We start from the raw sequence: 15,538 nt of genomic DNA, 5'->3' as shown, positions 1-15,538 counted from the left end.
AAACCCAGGTCTCTAACTCCCCAATTCTCTTTCCTGTCATTGCACCCGGTTGTTGGGGACGGGGAGATCTGGGATGCAAAGAGAACTTGGAAACAGAGAAGCTGGGTCCTGCAGAGTGGTGGGAGGCAGGAGAGAGGGGTTGGCAGAGCTGGGAAGCTGACCTAGGTGAGCCTGAATAGCGTTTCTCCTACCTCGTGATGGGAAGGGAGCCTGGGAGTAGGGGAAGAGGCTTAAGTCCTTGTCGTAGATAAGACCTAAAACAGGAAAGAAGAAAACGAACCAAAAACCCTCAAAAAATAAAAAACAATGACTACAAGAAGCAACGAGGGCTTGTTATTTAAGACGTGAAGGAAAACCCTGAAATCATCAGCTAAGGAGGGAGAGAGAAGCAGTGGCCCCAGGGAGAAGCAAGTGGGGTTGAGAAGGAACAATTTTGTCCAAATCTGTGACTTCATTTTGATAAAAATAAACTTTTTAAAAATAAAAACTTTTCGAAAACAAGGAAAGAAAGGCAGTCTTGAGGGCAGTGGTGAGAGTGAGAGGTTAGCCGGCCCCTCTTGGAGTCTTGCTTGCTCTGGGCCCCATGAAGGGAAGCCCCCTGCGCTGCTGTCCTAGCTGGTGGCAGCCGCGTGCCCCCTAGCTGGGGGTTCCACCCAGACTGTCTGGGTTCAGATCCTGACTGTACCATTTCCTAGTTGTGTGCACGTTGCTCCATCATTCTGCACCGTTTTCCCCTCTGTAAAATGGGGTTCTTAAGAGTACGTACTCTCTAAATGTTATGATGTGTCAGCCTTCATAAGATGTGTGGAAAGCCTTTGATAATTGTTAATTCCTGTTATTTTTTGCTGGAGATGTTAGGTGCAGAGAGAAGAGGGGGCTTGCGTGGGTCACGCAGGAGGCTGAGCTGGCCTCCCTGCCTTTCGTGCGTGCGCCCATTTAGTGTGCACTGAGTTAGCGCCTGCTGTATGCCAGGCCCTGTGCTTGGTCTCCACCCCGGAGCTGGAGTGAAGGGGCGGCCGCGCCCAGTCGGCTCGATCCCGGTGGGAACCCCGATGTCTCCAAAATCCAAGCCAGATCCCCGCCCCTCCGGGGCTCGCGGGGGCCCAGCCCTGTCCCACGCCCTCCCTGCGGGGCGGTCCCCAGCTTGGGCGGGATGGGCGGGCGGCTACTTAAGGCCGGCGACCCGGAGGCCGGGGGTGCCGCCCGGGTCTCCTGCCGCCGTCGCCGCTATGGCTCCGCACCGCTCCGCGCCCGCGCTGCTCGGCGCGCTGGTCCTGGCGCTGTGCGCGCTGTCGCCGCCGGCCCGCGCGGCCACCGCGTCGCGGGGGGCGGCCCAGGCACGGGCGTCCCCGACGCGGGTGAGTGCCCGGGGGGCCCGGGGGCTCCCGGAGTAACTCTCTATTGTAAGTTCTTGCAGATACAGCGCTAGGAAAAGGGGAGTAATTCAGGTCTAGAATGGAAAAACTGTTTTGTTGCTTTGTAAGTATGTCTTGCTGCTTCCGGGGGGCCCCCGTGGAGGGAGGTGGGATCCTCGGGGCCCTGGCTGTTTCCCTCCCTGGAGGCTAACCTCACCTTTTGGCCGGATTCTTACCCATCCCTGCTACTTGATTTCTCCTTTCCCTTGTCTAATTTCTCCTTCCCTCTGCCTGATTCCTCTCCTTCCCTCTTCTGAGTTCTTCCATTTCAGATTCCTTTCTCATCTGATTTCTCTCTTGCTCTCCGATATTTCCTCCCTCTTTTTTTGGTATGATCTCACCTCTGCCTGCTTAGCCTCAGGACTTATTTATCCCCCCACCCCTCCATGTTGTACCCGCGGGTTCTCCAGGACCAGTTCAACTGACCCCATCTCTCATTGACAGAGTGCTTAAGAATTGCCTTTCACAAAATTTGCAAAGTCTCCTAGCCAGAGCATGTGCAGAAGAGGAAATCTTGACCTGAAATGACCACAGAACCAAAGATTCTCCTCCAGACCCAAAGGACAGGGACATGACTGGAACTTACAAGTGGAACTCTTAGCAGAAGCCAGGGGCCCAGCATTCACGAAGATCTGGTGTTAAACTTCCTTCCCCACCTCATCATCAATGTTTAGAACCCTGTCATAAAAGTTTAGAAGCCTGTCATAAATGCTTGAACCCCACCAATCAAGACCTCTCCCACCTTCGTTTCCATCTGCCAGCTGGTTCTCCATAACCTCTTAAATGTTGCCCCAGATCCTGAATGGCACCTCTGAGGGCACCTCTCCCCACCATCTCCTTGCAGATCAGTCTCAAAGAATAAAGCTGATTTCTCCCCCAAAAGCTGATGCTGTAATTAATTGGGTTTTTGAATGCACTTTGCGCAGAAGGTTTTGTGCGCAAAAGAATTGCACCCAATTTTGTGTGGTAACAATATCTCCTCTGCCTGGCTGGTTTCTCCTCCGCTCTCCTATTTCCCTTTTGTGTTTCTCCACCCCTCTGCCTGAGTTCTTCCCGTCTGACTTCTCCCGCCAGATTTATCCTCCGGCCCGAGGTGACCTGCGCCTGCTGATTTCTGCCTTCCAGCTCCGGGCTAACCATCCCGCTCTGCTCCATCTCTAGCCCCAGTGCATGTCTAAAGGCCTTTCCCCATCCTTGACCACCTCGTCTCCAACAGGCTCCTGCAGACCCTGGCTGCGTCCTCTCCGCCTTTTCCAAGAAATGGAATTGGGGGGGGGGCTGTTGGGGGGCAGGAGGGAGGAGGCAGACAGCGCAGGAGGCCACTTGGGCTCAGTCATCTAGGCCCTTCTTGGGGGTGTGATGGAGACATGGATGGGGCATGGGATATCTTCCCGCTTCCAAGAACAAACACAAATAAGCTGTGTGAACTTGGGCCAGGCCCCTCCCCTCTCTGGGCATCATTTTCCCTATCTGCAGGATGGGTTTGGATAATGAGCTTTCTGAGGACCCTTCTAGTTCTAACAGCCAGTGAGGATGCTGGAAGGGAACATGATGAGCCACTGGGGACCCTGATTTACCATTGCCATCTGAGGGGGTCTCCCCATGGTTCCAGACCTCAGGGTGTTGGAGCCTGGGGCAATTCCTCCTATGCCATTTCCTAGCTGGGGTCCTTGGCAGAGTCCCTTCAACTCTCTGTGCCATAGCTATCCTATCTGATTGGCACTAAGAAGTGAAGGGAGGAGGGGTAGAACTCTGTCCCCCATCACCGGGAGCCGAGTAGGTGAGGCAGACGCTGGCCGAGGACAGGATATTAGCCTAAACTCTGCCCTGCTTGCTCTCTCCTCCAGACAGGGTGGTAGAAGAGGGTAGACTTGCCTCAGGAGATGGAGAGAGTCAGAGGCTCAAGTGAGATGCTCTTGGTGCTGGAAACCCCCCTCCCTCGTGCCCTGGGGTCTCTCCGCCAAGGCTCCTGCCCTGCTTAGCCTCTGCCCCGTCTCTTCCAGCCCAGCAGCATGGTGGTAGAGCACCCCGAGTTCCTCAAGGCGGGGAAGGAGCCCGGCCTGCAGATCTGGCGCGTGGAGAAGTTTGACCTGGTGCCCGTGCCCCCCAACCTTTATGGAGACTTCTTCACAGGCGACGCCTATGTCATCCTGAAGACGGTGCAGCTGAGGAACGGGAACCTGCAGTACGACCTCCACTACTGGCTGGGTGAGCCGGCCCTGCCCAGCCCCCTCCCCAGAAAGCACAGACCTCTGAGGTGTGGTCCCCAGGAAGCACCCATGGGCGCTAAGTGACTGTTGAGCATCGAGTACGTGCCAGGCCCTTGGCTAGTGGTTACGTGTCCCCAGACTTTAGAGCCGGCCTGCCTGAGTTCAGACTCCACTTCTGCTCTTTGGCAAGTCACTCTGTGCCTCTGTGAAGGGGACATGATAATAGCATCATCTCCCTCAAGGAGTGTTGTGAAGGCTAAGCAAGTTACTATGGCCCTCAGAGCTGAGGGCGACTTGGGGACCCTGGACCCCTCCACAGCTTCCCTGGCCCAGCTCCAGCCACACCCCAGTTGGCCCTTCAGAGTCTGGAGCCTGGAGTCCCTGCTCTGGCTCTGCTGTGTGACTCTGTACGTCCTGCCCCCTCACTGTGCCTCAGTTTCCTAATCTGTGAATTGAGCCTGTGCCCCTAGGCCTGCCTTCATGCTGGGGAGGGCGGAGAGTGAGTTCAGGCGATGCGTCAGGGAGGTGAGTGTAGGGGAATGTGTCAGAGCTGGGAGGGCTCGTAGAGACCGTGGAGTCGGGCCCCCCAGCTCCCCCGTGGTACAGATGGATTCTCTGAGGCTCACAGAGGCAGGGGCTTGCCCAGCTTCTACAGCCAGGCCAGGGCAGTGCTGGGGACCCCGGACTCCTCCTCCACGGGAGGCTGGAACTCCCTTCGGGAAGCCAGGCTCATGCTGCTCTGACGTCCCCTAGGCAATGAGTGCAGCCAGGATGAGAGCGGAGCCGCCGCCATCTTCACCGTGCAGCTGGATGACTACCTGAACGGTCGGGCTGTACAGCACCGCGAGGTCCAGGGCTTCGAGTCGGCCACCTTCCTTGGCTACTTCAAGTCTGGCCTCAAGTACAAGGTGGGTCCCAGGCGGTCGGGACAAATGCACCAATGGCAGGGCTCACTCAGGTCCACCCGTCTTTCAGCCTTGTGGGGTAATGTAGGCAGACACGTCAGAACTCAGCCTTTGATTCCCAGACCCTTCCTAGCTGTGTGACCTTGGATAAATCACATTCCCTCTCTGAGCCTCTGGTTGCTTGTCTTAAAATAGAGAGAAGAAAATTCTCCATCACTCCACTGAGTTGTCTTCCTAGCCTCAGCAGCAAGGAGTGGGCCATGGGTGGAAACCCAGCCCCTCACCTGGGCTGGAGCCTAGTCCTCTTCCTATACCCCTTAGTTTTTAGTCCCTGCCAACAGACGGCCCCATTGTCGGTATTTGAAAGGGTACCTTTGGTCACGTTCCTCTTTCTGTTCGTTAGAATCCCCGTTGAACTTGAACTCAGAAGAGTCTGAGCCAACACAGAGCTCTCCCGGCAGCCGCCAGCCAGGTGGGACTGTGCAAAGCCAAGCCTGGAGCCCGGGGAGGCTGTGCCCTGATATCCTCTGTGACTTTTGGCAGGCCACTTGGCCTCCCTGAGCCTCCCTTTCCTCTCTGGTTACCCGAGAGCCAGTTGCACCTGCCCTTCAGGCCTGGGGAGAGGATTTGGTGAAGGGGTAGCTGGGAGCTGCCTTGCACCGGCCTTGGCATCTCGAAAGGGCTCCGGGAAAGCTGTCGTTTTGCAAAGCAGAGGTTCTCTTTGGTCAGGATAGGGAGGATACCACAAGCTTTGATGGCCAGGTAGGCCTTCATGTCAGAGTCCAGATCTCTTCTTTTAAGGGAAGGAAGGGAAGCTGAGGCACAGAGAGATTAAGCAACTGGCCCAGTGTCATGCAGCAAGTCAGTCCCAGAGTCGGGGCCAGAGCCCAGATCTCCCCACTCTCAGCATTCTTTCCACTACACCAAAGTGCCTCTCAAGAGCAGGGTTCTATGATAGGGGTTGAGTCTGTCTGTGCCAACGATGTGCTGTTTGACCTTAGAGAAGTCATTGTCCCTCTCTGGGCCTCAGGATCCTCTGTGTCAACAGGATAGTGACCCTGTCTGGCCAGGTGAGGCACGGGATTAGATAATGGGAAAGCACTAGTGAGCCTGAGATAGCAAAGAGCAGGGTGTGTCCTGGGAACAGGGCCTCAGCCGTGGGCTGGGTGGAGCTGGGCAGGATTCCTTGGAGCCTACACAGCGCCCCCTGTCTGCCAGTCCAGCCGGGTCCGCAGCTCCTCCTGCTGAGCTGCCCAGCTCCACCTTCCTACAGCCCCTTCAGGGGCCTTGGTACCTTGAAGAAGGAGAAGTGAGAAGGTTGGGACCCAAGCCGCTCACCTGGAGAAGGCCCAGGCCTTCTTGCAGCTCCTGGAGCAGGAAATGGAAAGAGCGCTTGACCAGGAGTCAGAGATTGAGGTTCAGATCCCAAGGTCCCCCCCACCCCCCAACAGCTGTGAGGCGCTGGGCCAGTCGTGCGCTCTGGGTGTGGGCTCTCATGCATTCCCCGTTCATCATTCATTCAGCAGACATTCATCCAGCCTCTGGAACAACAGGGCCTGCTTAGTGTCGCTGCTGTGTGGACAGCACCAACTTAACTTGTGGACAAGTTAAGCAATTACGTGGCGGGTAGATGACGGGGCTGGGATTCAAACCCAGGTGTGAGGGCCTGACACAGCTGGTTCAGAGTGGACACTTCAAGACTCCCTGGTCTCTGATCTTTGCTCAGATGGAGCCTAGGAATCTGCATGTTGAGCAAGCATCCCCTACCCTATGATGATTTTTCCTGGATGCTCTTGGACCACACTCTGAGGAATGCTCCGGGGTGGCGGGGGGAGGTTCCTAACCCGGACCCAGATCTGGGACTTGAGTCCTGGCAGGCCTTGGATCCTGGTGGCAATGTGAGGTCCAAGGCTGGTCCTGTTTTCTACCTTCTGCAAGTCCTCCGGCTGCCCCCGCACTTGGCAGGCCCGGCCCTGGGTTCCTGGCCTGGCGCCCTCATCAATTATAGATCCCCAAGGAGCAGAGCTTGTTACGCAAGACTTGTTTCTGTGAAAGCCTGCTCCTCGGGGCCAATTCTGTCCTCGGGGTGTGAGAAGGGGCAGGGAGGGGACCGGAGCCTCTAGAAAGGGGTGTCACAGGGCCTGGCCCTTCTTGTTCTGTCACCCCTAAATCCTTAAAAGTCACTGCACTTTTCAGAATCCATTGATCCTTCCTCCATCTCCTCCCCTTTACTCCTCCTCCTCCCCTCCCTGCCCTCCCCCCCCCCTCCACTCTCAGACAGAACCCTAGAGACCCCCTGGGGCCTGGTAATTTGAAACTCTTTCTTCAAACAGAATCTGGGCTGCGCTGAGTCCTAGAAGCCCCTGGCCCTGAGGAACACAATGGGGGAACCTACAGAATCACTCCCATTTCTTAGATAAGGAACCCTGAATTTAGAGCGTGGAGGGGACCAGCCCCAATCAATGCATTTTCTTTGTTTTATAAACAGTTTTAACATTTTTTAAAATGTAAATCTTTGTAGCTTTTTTCCCATCTTCTGACTACAAGAGTAATAGAAGCTTATTGTAAGATGTCAAACATTATAGAAATACAGGTTTTAGACAGTGAAAGTCCCCCATGATTCTCTCCTTGGAGATATATATCAAATGGTGGATAATTTTCCTCTCTCTAGATATGAACATATAGAGATGTATACTCATATATAGAACCGTCTCTATATATGAGATATATATAGATCTCATCACTTTGATTTGGAAACTGGCTTTTAAAACAGTTTATCCTATGGAATTTTGTTCAAATAATTTGATGCCAATCTCTGCCCACCTAATGATTAGACCCTAGAAAGCAACACTCAATCCTAAAGATTATAGTAAAGTAACAAAAATTTCAAAACATTCCTGCCCCCTGTGCTTATCGATCCACTAATGTCTTCCACAGGCTTGCTTTTCTTTTTTTGTTAACTTATCTTCCCAAGTCTAACTTCCTAGATCGATAAGATTAGAGGAGTTAATTAATCAGGAAATGCATGGCCACGATTATTAGAAATCAAGTATTTTCTAAGTTTATATGCAGAGAATTTATTGGAACCAAGGTTTGTGACATAAAACAACCCTTTTCCGCATTTAAAAAAATGTTTCTACTCTTTAGTAACAAATAAAAGGCATGCTTGAACAAGTAAAATAGTTTAGAGACATATAAAAAATGCAAAGGGTCTTTCTCTCCCCCCCCCCCCCCCCGTCTCCCCATTTCCTCGTCTCTGAGGAATCCACCTTTCGGAAAAGCTTTTCAGATCCACTGTCTCTTTCCCTCCAGCAGAATGAAGTCCCGGGTCAGGGCTGCCCACAGACTTAGGCAAGGCTGGGTCCCTGGAAGGGTGACACCCAGCACTGCCACCAACCAGCTGGGACCCTGCACACGGGGCTTAACCTCTTTGCGCCTCAGTTTCCACCTGTCAAGTGGGATAATGAGTCCCTACCTTGGGGTTTGTTGTGAGGACCACGTCCATAAAGCAGGGACCCCAGCTCCTGGCACAGGCTCAGCGAGTGCAGCCTCTGGGGTCAGTACCACGTGAGTGCAGGACGTTGCATCTTCTTCCAGATGCCCTTCCTTCCCTCCTCCCCAGCAGGAGGGCTCTGGAAGCAGGGCTGGAGGAAAGGCTCTGTGAAAGCCTGGGCAGCCCTGCTGAGCCCTTGGGGATGCTCTTGAAAGGCCTCATGCTGGTACCAAGAAGGGACACCAGGGGGCGCTCCACTCACAGCAGAAAAAAAGCATTTCTACTTGAACGACTTTGCTCTGAACCGTGTGGCTTGTTCCTGCCTTCCACGCTGGGTGGCCCTAGTCACTTTTGCTCTAAGAAAACCTGAAGAATGTGGGCCTTATGGAATCAGTCACACCATTTACTAGGTGTGAGATCTTGGGGAAGTCGCTTCACTTCTGGGCTCGACTTTCCTCAGCTGTAAGACCTGGAAGATGGGGATAACGCAGATGACACATATCATACAAAACGCCCAGCACAGGGGGCAGTTTCCATTTTACAAACACTTCTGTGTTGCTTACTGTTTGTAGACATAACAGAATCCCGATTTAAACTTCGTCTCCTTACCCTCGTGGAGTCTGTGCTGTGAGAGTCAGACTAGGAGACCGCAAGTGAGACTGCAGAGACGGGCCTGGATGGGGAGGCCACATTTCGGGCCTGGGTGGAAGCCCTTCTGCCTCCACCTCTGTGATGCGTGGAGCAGGGAGACGAGTGCCAGATTGGGAGCAAGGGATAAGATTTCAAGCCCTGGCTTTGCCACCCACTTGCTGAGTGCCCTTGAGTAAGTCACCACACTTCTCTGGGCTTCATTTACCCATGGGTAAAATAGGAAGCTCCTAGGACCTTCTTTCTCAGCTCTGATTTGACATCCCAGGGCTGGTGAGCACCTGGGACTGGGGACTGCTCACGAGAAAGCCCGACTGCCTTTCCTTGGCTTTGTTCGGAGCTGAGGGCAGTTTGACAGCAGCAGGGAAGCCCTCCTGAGACCCCCTCCCTGGGACTGGGGGACGATTGCAGTGGGTGGCAGAGCAGAGGGTTATATCTCCATTTCAGAAAGGAGAGGCCTGAGGCTCAGAGAGGGGAAGACACTTACCCAACATCACCCAGCACTGTAGTGGCAGGGCAGGGACTTGAACCTGAGGTGGGTGCTCTGTCCCTTACCCACAGCTGCCTCTGAAGGCACCACTGGGTGGGACTTGCTGCTGTACCGTAGGAGGAGAGAGAGGGAGGGTGGGGGCTGGAGCAGTCTCCTAGAGAGCCCTGAAGGGTGAGAAAGCTTTGGATTGTCAGTTCTCAGTGTGGGTTTTGCAGCACACTGGAGCTTCAGGCAGGATGTGGTGGAGAAAAGCACTTCTCGATTCAATAAAGTAGGGAAAATGGTAGAGAAATGCTGTGTAAAACAAAGGCCAGCAGGTTCATTTCCCAGAGGACTTCCTGGAGCCTTTATCATGCTGGTGAGTGTCATGTAACAGTCGGGGGGCAGGTGAGGAGCATTCCCTGTGCTTACCTGATCGTGGAACCCTATCCTTGCAGAATATCTCAGGGGACTGGGCTTCCTTAGAACATCCTTTGGGAAATGCTGGTTTTAAGAAAGGAAATTTGCAGCTCTTTGATCCAGGAAAGTAGCCCCAGGGGACTTTGTTAGTGGAGTATGAGATTCACAGGGTGGCAGCCAGGTGCAGTGGGTGGGGAATCTTCTGGAAGCTCACTCGTCCACAGGCCGGAAGTTTCTTCAACTCAACCCCGTCCGTTTCTCCCACATCTGCTTCTCTGGACCCTCTCCCTGGACTGACGCTGTCTCCTTGACCCAACAGAAAGGAGGCGTGGCATCAGGATTCAAGCATGTGGTGCCCAATGAGGTGGTGGTGCAGAGGCTCCTCCAGGTCAAAGGGCGGCGTGTGGTCCGTGCTACTGAGGTGCCCGTATCCTGGGAGAGCTTCAACAATGGCGACTGCTTCATCCTGGACCTGGGCAACGTGAGTCCTGCCCTGCCCTTTCCCAGGGACCACTGCGATGCTTCTGGCCTGGCCAGGCCTGACTCTGGGGAGGTGGACACACCCATGTGAACACATATGTGCAAAGACACGGGCAGGGCAAGCCACAGGGACAGCAGCCTCCAGGCGCACATGTGCTCTATGCATGAGTCAGACACACCTGCAAAGACTTAGATCCAGACGTGCCCAGCACTCGGACTCCCACAGAGTCAAACTCGCTGTAGACTCAAACCCGTCAAACGTGTGCACACAGACCTCATGCACAGCGTACTCAGACTTTGATTGACGTGCAGACTCCCTGACCTCTTGTGTTCATATGCACATCTTGTGTACCTTTTTACATATAGTCACTCACTTACAAATACATGGCAGGCATGTGCAGGAACTATAGGCTCCTGCCTACCAGGCATGGACCTGGCGCCATGATGAATACCTACATGCATAGACTTGAGTGTGTTGTTCAAGGAGCCACATGTGTGTGTCGTACGTGTTAGTGCACATGCACAGTTGCATATAGCAAGGCGTGTGGGATGGTTTCCTGGGCCCACCTTACAGATGTGTGATGCCTTGTACACATTCCTCACAAATCCATGTGCATTCCTACCACATGGCCACACATCCCACCCCAAGCTCATGTGCCCATACACATGTGGTATAACGTCCATGCAAACACAGGCTCACAGTTATTCAGTGTAAGCTTTTCATTAAAGTATGATAGGTACATAGAGGAGCTTGTGAATCCTGAGTGCACAGCTGTATGGATTTCACAAAGTGAACGCAGGCGTGTCACCAACACCCGGATCAGTAGACAGACCATCACCAGCCCCTCCTGTCCTCTTCCAGTCCCCTCACCCCCAAGGGTAGCCAGCATCCTGAGCTCTCAACGGCATCGTGTAGTTCTGCCTGTTTCTGAACCTTGTGCACATGGAATCATTCTTTTTTGTGTCTGACTTCTTTTGCTCAACATTCTGTTTCTGAGCTCCATCTGTATTGTTGCATTTAGTTGTAGATTGTCCATTTTCCTTGCTGGGTAAGATTCCATCAGCTAGCTCTGCCGCAATTCATTTATCCTTTCTGGTGTAGACGGACGCTTGGGGTGGTTTCTTGTTTGGGGCTGTTACAGTGGTGCTACTCTGAACGTCCCTGCACACATCTTTTGGGGGACACACGAGCGCACCTCTGTTGAGAATATTCCTAGGAAACGGATTGCCGCGTCATAGGACATCGACATACAGTCATGTGTTGCGTAATGACGGGGATACGTTCTGAGAAGGGCATCATTAGGCGATTTCGTGCTTGTGCGAACATCGTAGAGCGTAAATACACAAACCTGGATGGTACAGCCTATGACACACCTAGGCTACATGGTACTAATCTTATGGGACCACCGTCACATACACGGTCGTTGTTGACCAAAGCATTGTTATGCGGTGCATGACCGTGCTGAGCTTTTAGCAGTTACAGCAAAGGGGCCGTCCCAATTTCTGCTCCCACCAGCAGGCAAACCTTTTTATGCACATTCTATGTGTAGTTGTATCTGTGAAAAACCACATATCCCAAGCCATGCCCTCACCTACCCCGGTGCACGCGGATCACACCCATGGTTCTTGGGTGTGCACATGTGCACGCTCCACTGGCCCTCACCTGGGCGAGCAGAGAACAGGTGAGCTTGCATACACCCCAGTCTTCTCCTTGCCCTGTCACTGGGCGGGGCTTCTGTGAAGGTGGGGCACTGCCTTACGTGGGATCCCTGTCTTACAGAACATCTATCAGTGGTGCGGCTCCAAAAGCAACCGATTTGAGAGGCTGAAGGCCACGCAGGTGTCCAAGGGCATCCGGGACAACGAGCGGAGCGGCCGGGCCCAAGTGTCCGTGTTTGAGGAAGGCGCTGAGCCCGAGGCGATGCTCCAGGTACCCGCAGCCATGTCCCAGAGGTACAGGGTGGGGCCCAGCATGGGGCAGGATGCTCATTTCTTTCTTCCGTTCAGTAGACAATTTTGAGGTAAGCTTTTTTTCCGCACCTGGAGATCTTTAGAAAGTGGGGAGGAGCAGATTCCCCGACAACTCCCAGACTCCCCTGAGAAGTGGGGCTGGAATCTCAGGACGTGGTGCATGCTGGGGTTGTGAGGCACACCCTCCAACTGGGAGGGCCAGGTCCTCCAAAGGAGCTGAGGCGGAGGGTCTCGGCATCTCCTGAGGGCAAGCCTGGTGCTGGAGCCAGGTCAGAAAGAGACAACCAAGACCCAATCCCCTCTTTCCTCTTCTGACCATTCCTGGTAGTTTATGGTGCATTTAGTCAACTGCATGATGTGACTGCCAGCCTTTGTGCATTGAGGACATATCAATAGAGGCACAGTTCACCAGGAAAAGGAGGAGACCATGAGCTCTGCTCCATGCCACTTGGTTCCGGCTTGCCTGGGGGCATTGAGTCCTGGTTTTTAGAAAGAACAGAAGGTGATTATTATTGGCAGAATCCTAGACACCAGCTGTGGCTTGGGAGGGGCAGGAGTTGGGACTGTTGAGGCTGGAGGTAGTCCAGAATGGAGGAGAGAAAATAGGCTCTGAAGTCACAGGGATGTGGGTTCAAATTCTGACTTAGCCACTTCATAACTGTGCGGACAAGTTACTTCATCTCTGGACTTCAGTTTCCTCTTCTGTAAAATGAGAGTGTTCATCTTCACCTCTCATCATGGGTGTGAGGATTAAATGAGATCTTTTAAACGCATGTGGTAGAAGCGTTCAGTAGCTGTGTTTAATGTTCTCAGAAGGCCTAGGAGGAGGTGGTAGGGTAAGTATCTGAAGGACTGTCCTGCAGGCAGAGGAGCAGGGTGTTCTCGTGGAGCTGGAGACAGGAACACAGGGAGGGAGGCACTCGACAGGCAGATCTGGTTGAGCTCTGCACACAGGAGGCATGTGAAGAGATGCAGGACATCTCTGGAGGGGCTCCTCCCCTCAGTGGAGGGTTGCCATGGGTGCCCATGTGGTCCTTGTTTGCCTGGGGAGGGAGCTCTCTCAGGAGCCCAGGCCCGTCCCTGAGGGAGGAGGCTGCGCGGAGCTCATGGCCACCCTTACTTCCATCTCTGCATCTCCTGCAGGTGCTGGGCCCCAAGCCGACTCTGCCCGAAGGGACCGAGGACACAGTCAAGGAGGATGCGGCCAACCGCAAGCTGGCCAAGCTCTACAAGGTGAGCCCCAGCTGCTCTGTCCCCTGGGTGTGGGGTCAGGACAGCGAGGCAGGAGACCTGGTCCTCCCGAGCTACTGCCCTGGGACCTTGACCGCGGGTTTAGGGGGCAGGGAGGAGAGGCGGGGCTCGGCTTCCTTACGTCTCCATCGGACACCCATCTCCTTCCTTTACCTTCTTGCACCCAGAGTAAGAGAATGTGATCAGCTGCAGGCACAGCTGCATCATGTTCGTCCGTGGTTCTTGGGCAGCACAGGCCCTCTCTCTGGGTCTCAGTTTCCCAGTCTGTAAGGTGGGGAGAAGGGCAGTAGGATCAATTTTGGAGGATTTCTGAGAGTCCACGGAGAAAACTGATGGAAAAGTGTCCTAGGAAAATACTTGGGGAGCTACTGCAGAGATGGGAGTAGGGGGGAGGCGGGTTCTGGTCAATGGCTTTATTTATAATTTCTTCCTTGGGATTTTTAAAACTGAATTGAAGCTTATCTTGAGGGTCTTTGCTGAGCTCTGGGAGAGCCCGGCCTCGCCCCCGCTGCTCATATTGTGCCCTCGGCTTATTTGCGGTAAAATAACAACAAAATAGGGGAGGGTGCAGCTTCCCAGCACGTCCAAAGAAAAACCACATGATTGATTTTTATTCTGATATGAAAGGAGTACATGTTCATTGTAAAAAAAAATAGTGAGCAATACTCAAGAGTTTAAAAGGAAAATAAAAGTCAATGCAATTTCATTAGTTTAAGATACTATTAAGTACTATTTTTAAAATGAGTTTTCATTACAAAAGTAGCAATGCTCTATTAAAAATACCTCACCCCTTTCTGGGGGTTACCATGGTTACATGGTTACCATTTTGGTGAAGGAATGTTCTAGATTATATCTTTCTGTGTCTAACTATATACTTTTCCATCTCTGTTTGATATAAAGGGATCTAAACTCTTCATGCCTTTCTGTGGCCTTCTTTTTGTCTGCTCAATATGGTCAGGAATATCCTTGTATAATAAACAGCCACAGGACCCTTTTTAACAGCTGTATAGTATTCTATTCTATGAATGTAAGAATGTCAGCAGACCCCTCGTGATGGACATTAGGATGTTTCCACCTTTTCTGATTGCAAACAGTCCCTCTTTGTGCTCTTGTGCTAAGTATGGCATCAAGGCAAGTCCCCAGACATGAATTGCTGGGTCAAAGGCTGAATAATGAGTCTGTGATTGAAAATACTGGTTCTGGAGTCAGACGGCCTGGGTTCAAATCCCAGGTCTGGTACTTTCTATCTGTGCGGGTTACTTAACCCCTCTGTGCCTTGGTTTCCTTGTGAATAAAATGGGGATAATTCTAGAACTATCATGGTGTTGTTGCAAGGACTAAAGGAGTTGTATAATTATATGTTATTAAATTATATAAATTGCTTAGAACAGTGCCTGGCACATAGTAAGTATTCCATAAGTGTAGAACACTGATTATTTAAAGTTCTGGTATATGTTACTAAACTGCAGTCTGGAAGGACTCCCAAATTACTGTCCCCAGGGTTTTGAAAGTACCTAGTTTGTCAACACTAGATAGTGTCAATCTGAATTTTCACTAGTATGGCACACTTTTTTTTTTAATTCAATGAACTTTTTATTTTGGAGTGATTTTTAGGTTTACAGGAAAATTGCAAAGATAGTACAGAGGGTTCCCATACACCCCTCATCCAGCTTCTCCTCAACATGTTAATGTAACCAGGTACATCTGTCAACACTAAGAAATTAATATTGGTTCAATACTATTAAGTAAACCACAGATTTTATTCAAATATCCCCAGTTTTTCATTCCAAATTCCGATCCAGGATATCACATTGCATTTAGATTTATTTATTTATTTTTTGGTGAGGAGGATTGGCCCTGAGCTAACTTTTGTTGCCAATCTTCCTCTTTTTGCTTGAGGAAGATTGTCACTAAACTAACATCTATGCCAATTTTCCTCTATTTTTTCATATGTGGGATGCTGCCACAGCGTGGTTTGATGAGTGGTGTAGGTCTGTGCCCAGGATCTGAACCTGCCAACCCCGGGCTGCCACAGCAGAGCATATGAACTTAACTACTATGCCACGAGGCTGGCCTTGCATTTAGATCTTTTTACTTTTATTTTTATTTCCTTTTTTCCTTATTTTAACTGATGAGGTTGGTTATCTATCGCCTCATCCAACCGTACAGTTGGATGCCTATGCCACCCACGTTCCTGCATTTTATCCTCTCTCCCTTTCCGTGTGCAGTTTCCATGTTACTCCTGTGTGTGGGTCACAGACGTGGTGTAACAAAGT

The 15,538-nt window shown here is 52.1% G+C and overlaps 1 protein-coding gene across 10 annotated transcripts in view; it reads left to right on the top strand.

Annotated features, from left to right (window-relative positions):
- GSN (gelsolin) overlaps positions 1-15,538 on the top strand; it is a 56,274-nt gene that overhangs the window by 26,685 nt on the left and 14,051 nt on the right. For 4 of the 10 annotated variants that reach the window (XM_044778909.2, XM_070518842.1, XM_070518841.1 and 1 more), the window contains 6 exons: positions 1,409-1,479; positions 3,419-3,623; positions 4,379-4,533; positions 9,880-10,041; positions 11,821-11,970; positions 13,155-13,244. In XM_044778909.2, coding sequence (XP_044634844.2) covers positions 1,456-1,479; positions 3,419-3,623; positions 4,379-4,533; positions 9,880-10,041; positions 11,821-11,970; positions 13,155-13,244 — 786 coding nt within the window. In that variant the 5' untranslated portion in view covers positions 1,409-1,455. Of the gene's footprint in view, positions 1-1,000; positions 1,359-1,408; positions 1,480-3,418; positions 3,624-4,378; positions 4,534-9,879; positions 10,042-11,820; positions 11,971-13,154; positions 13,245-15,538 lie in introns of those variants that run through there. The other 6 variants (XM_044778910.2, XM_070518846.1, XM_070518845.1 and 3 more) reach the window with 3 other exon arrangements.

The sequence above is a fragment of the Equus asinus genome, chromosome 10 (genome assembly GCF_041296235.1).
Source record: "Equus asinus isolate D_3611 breed Donkey chromosome 10, EquAss-T2T_v2, whole genome shotgun sequence".
Taxonomy (NCBI): Eukaryota; Metazoa; Chordata; class Mammalia; order Perissodactyla; family Equidae; genus Equus; species Equus asinus.
This window is presented reverse-complemented; position numbering and strand designations above follow the sequence as displayed.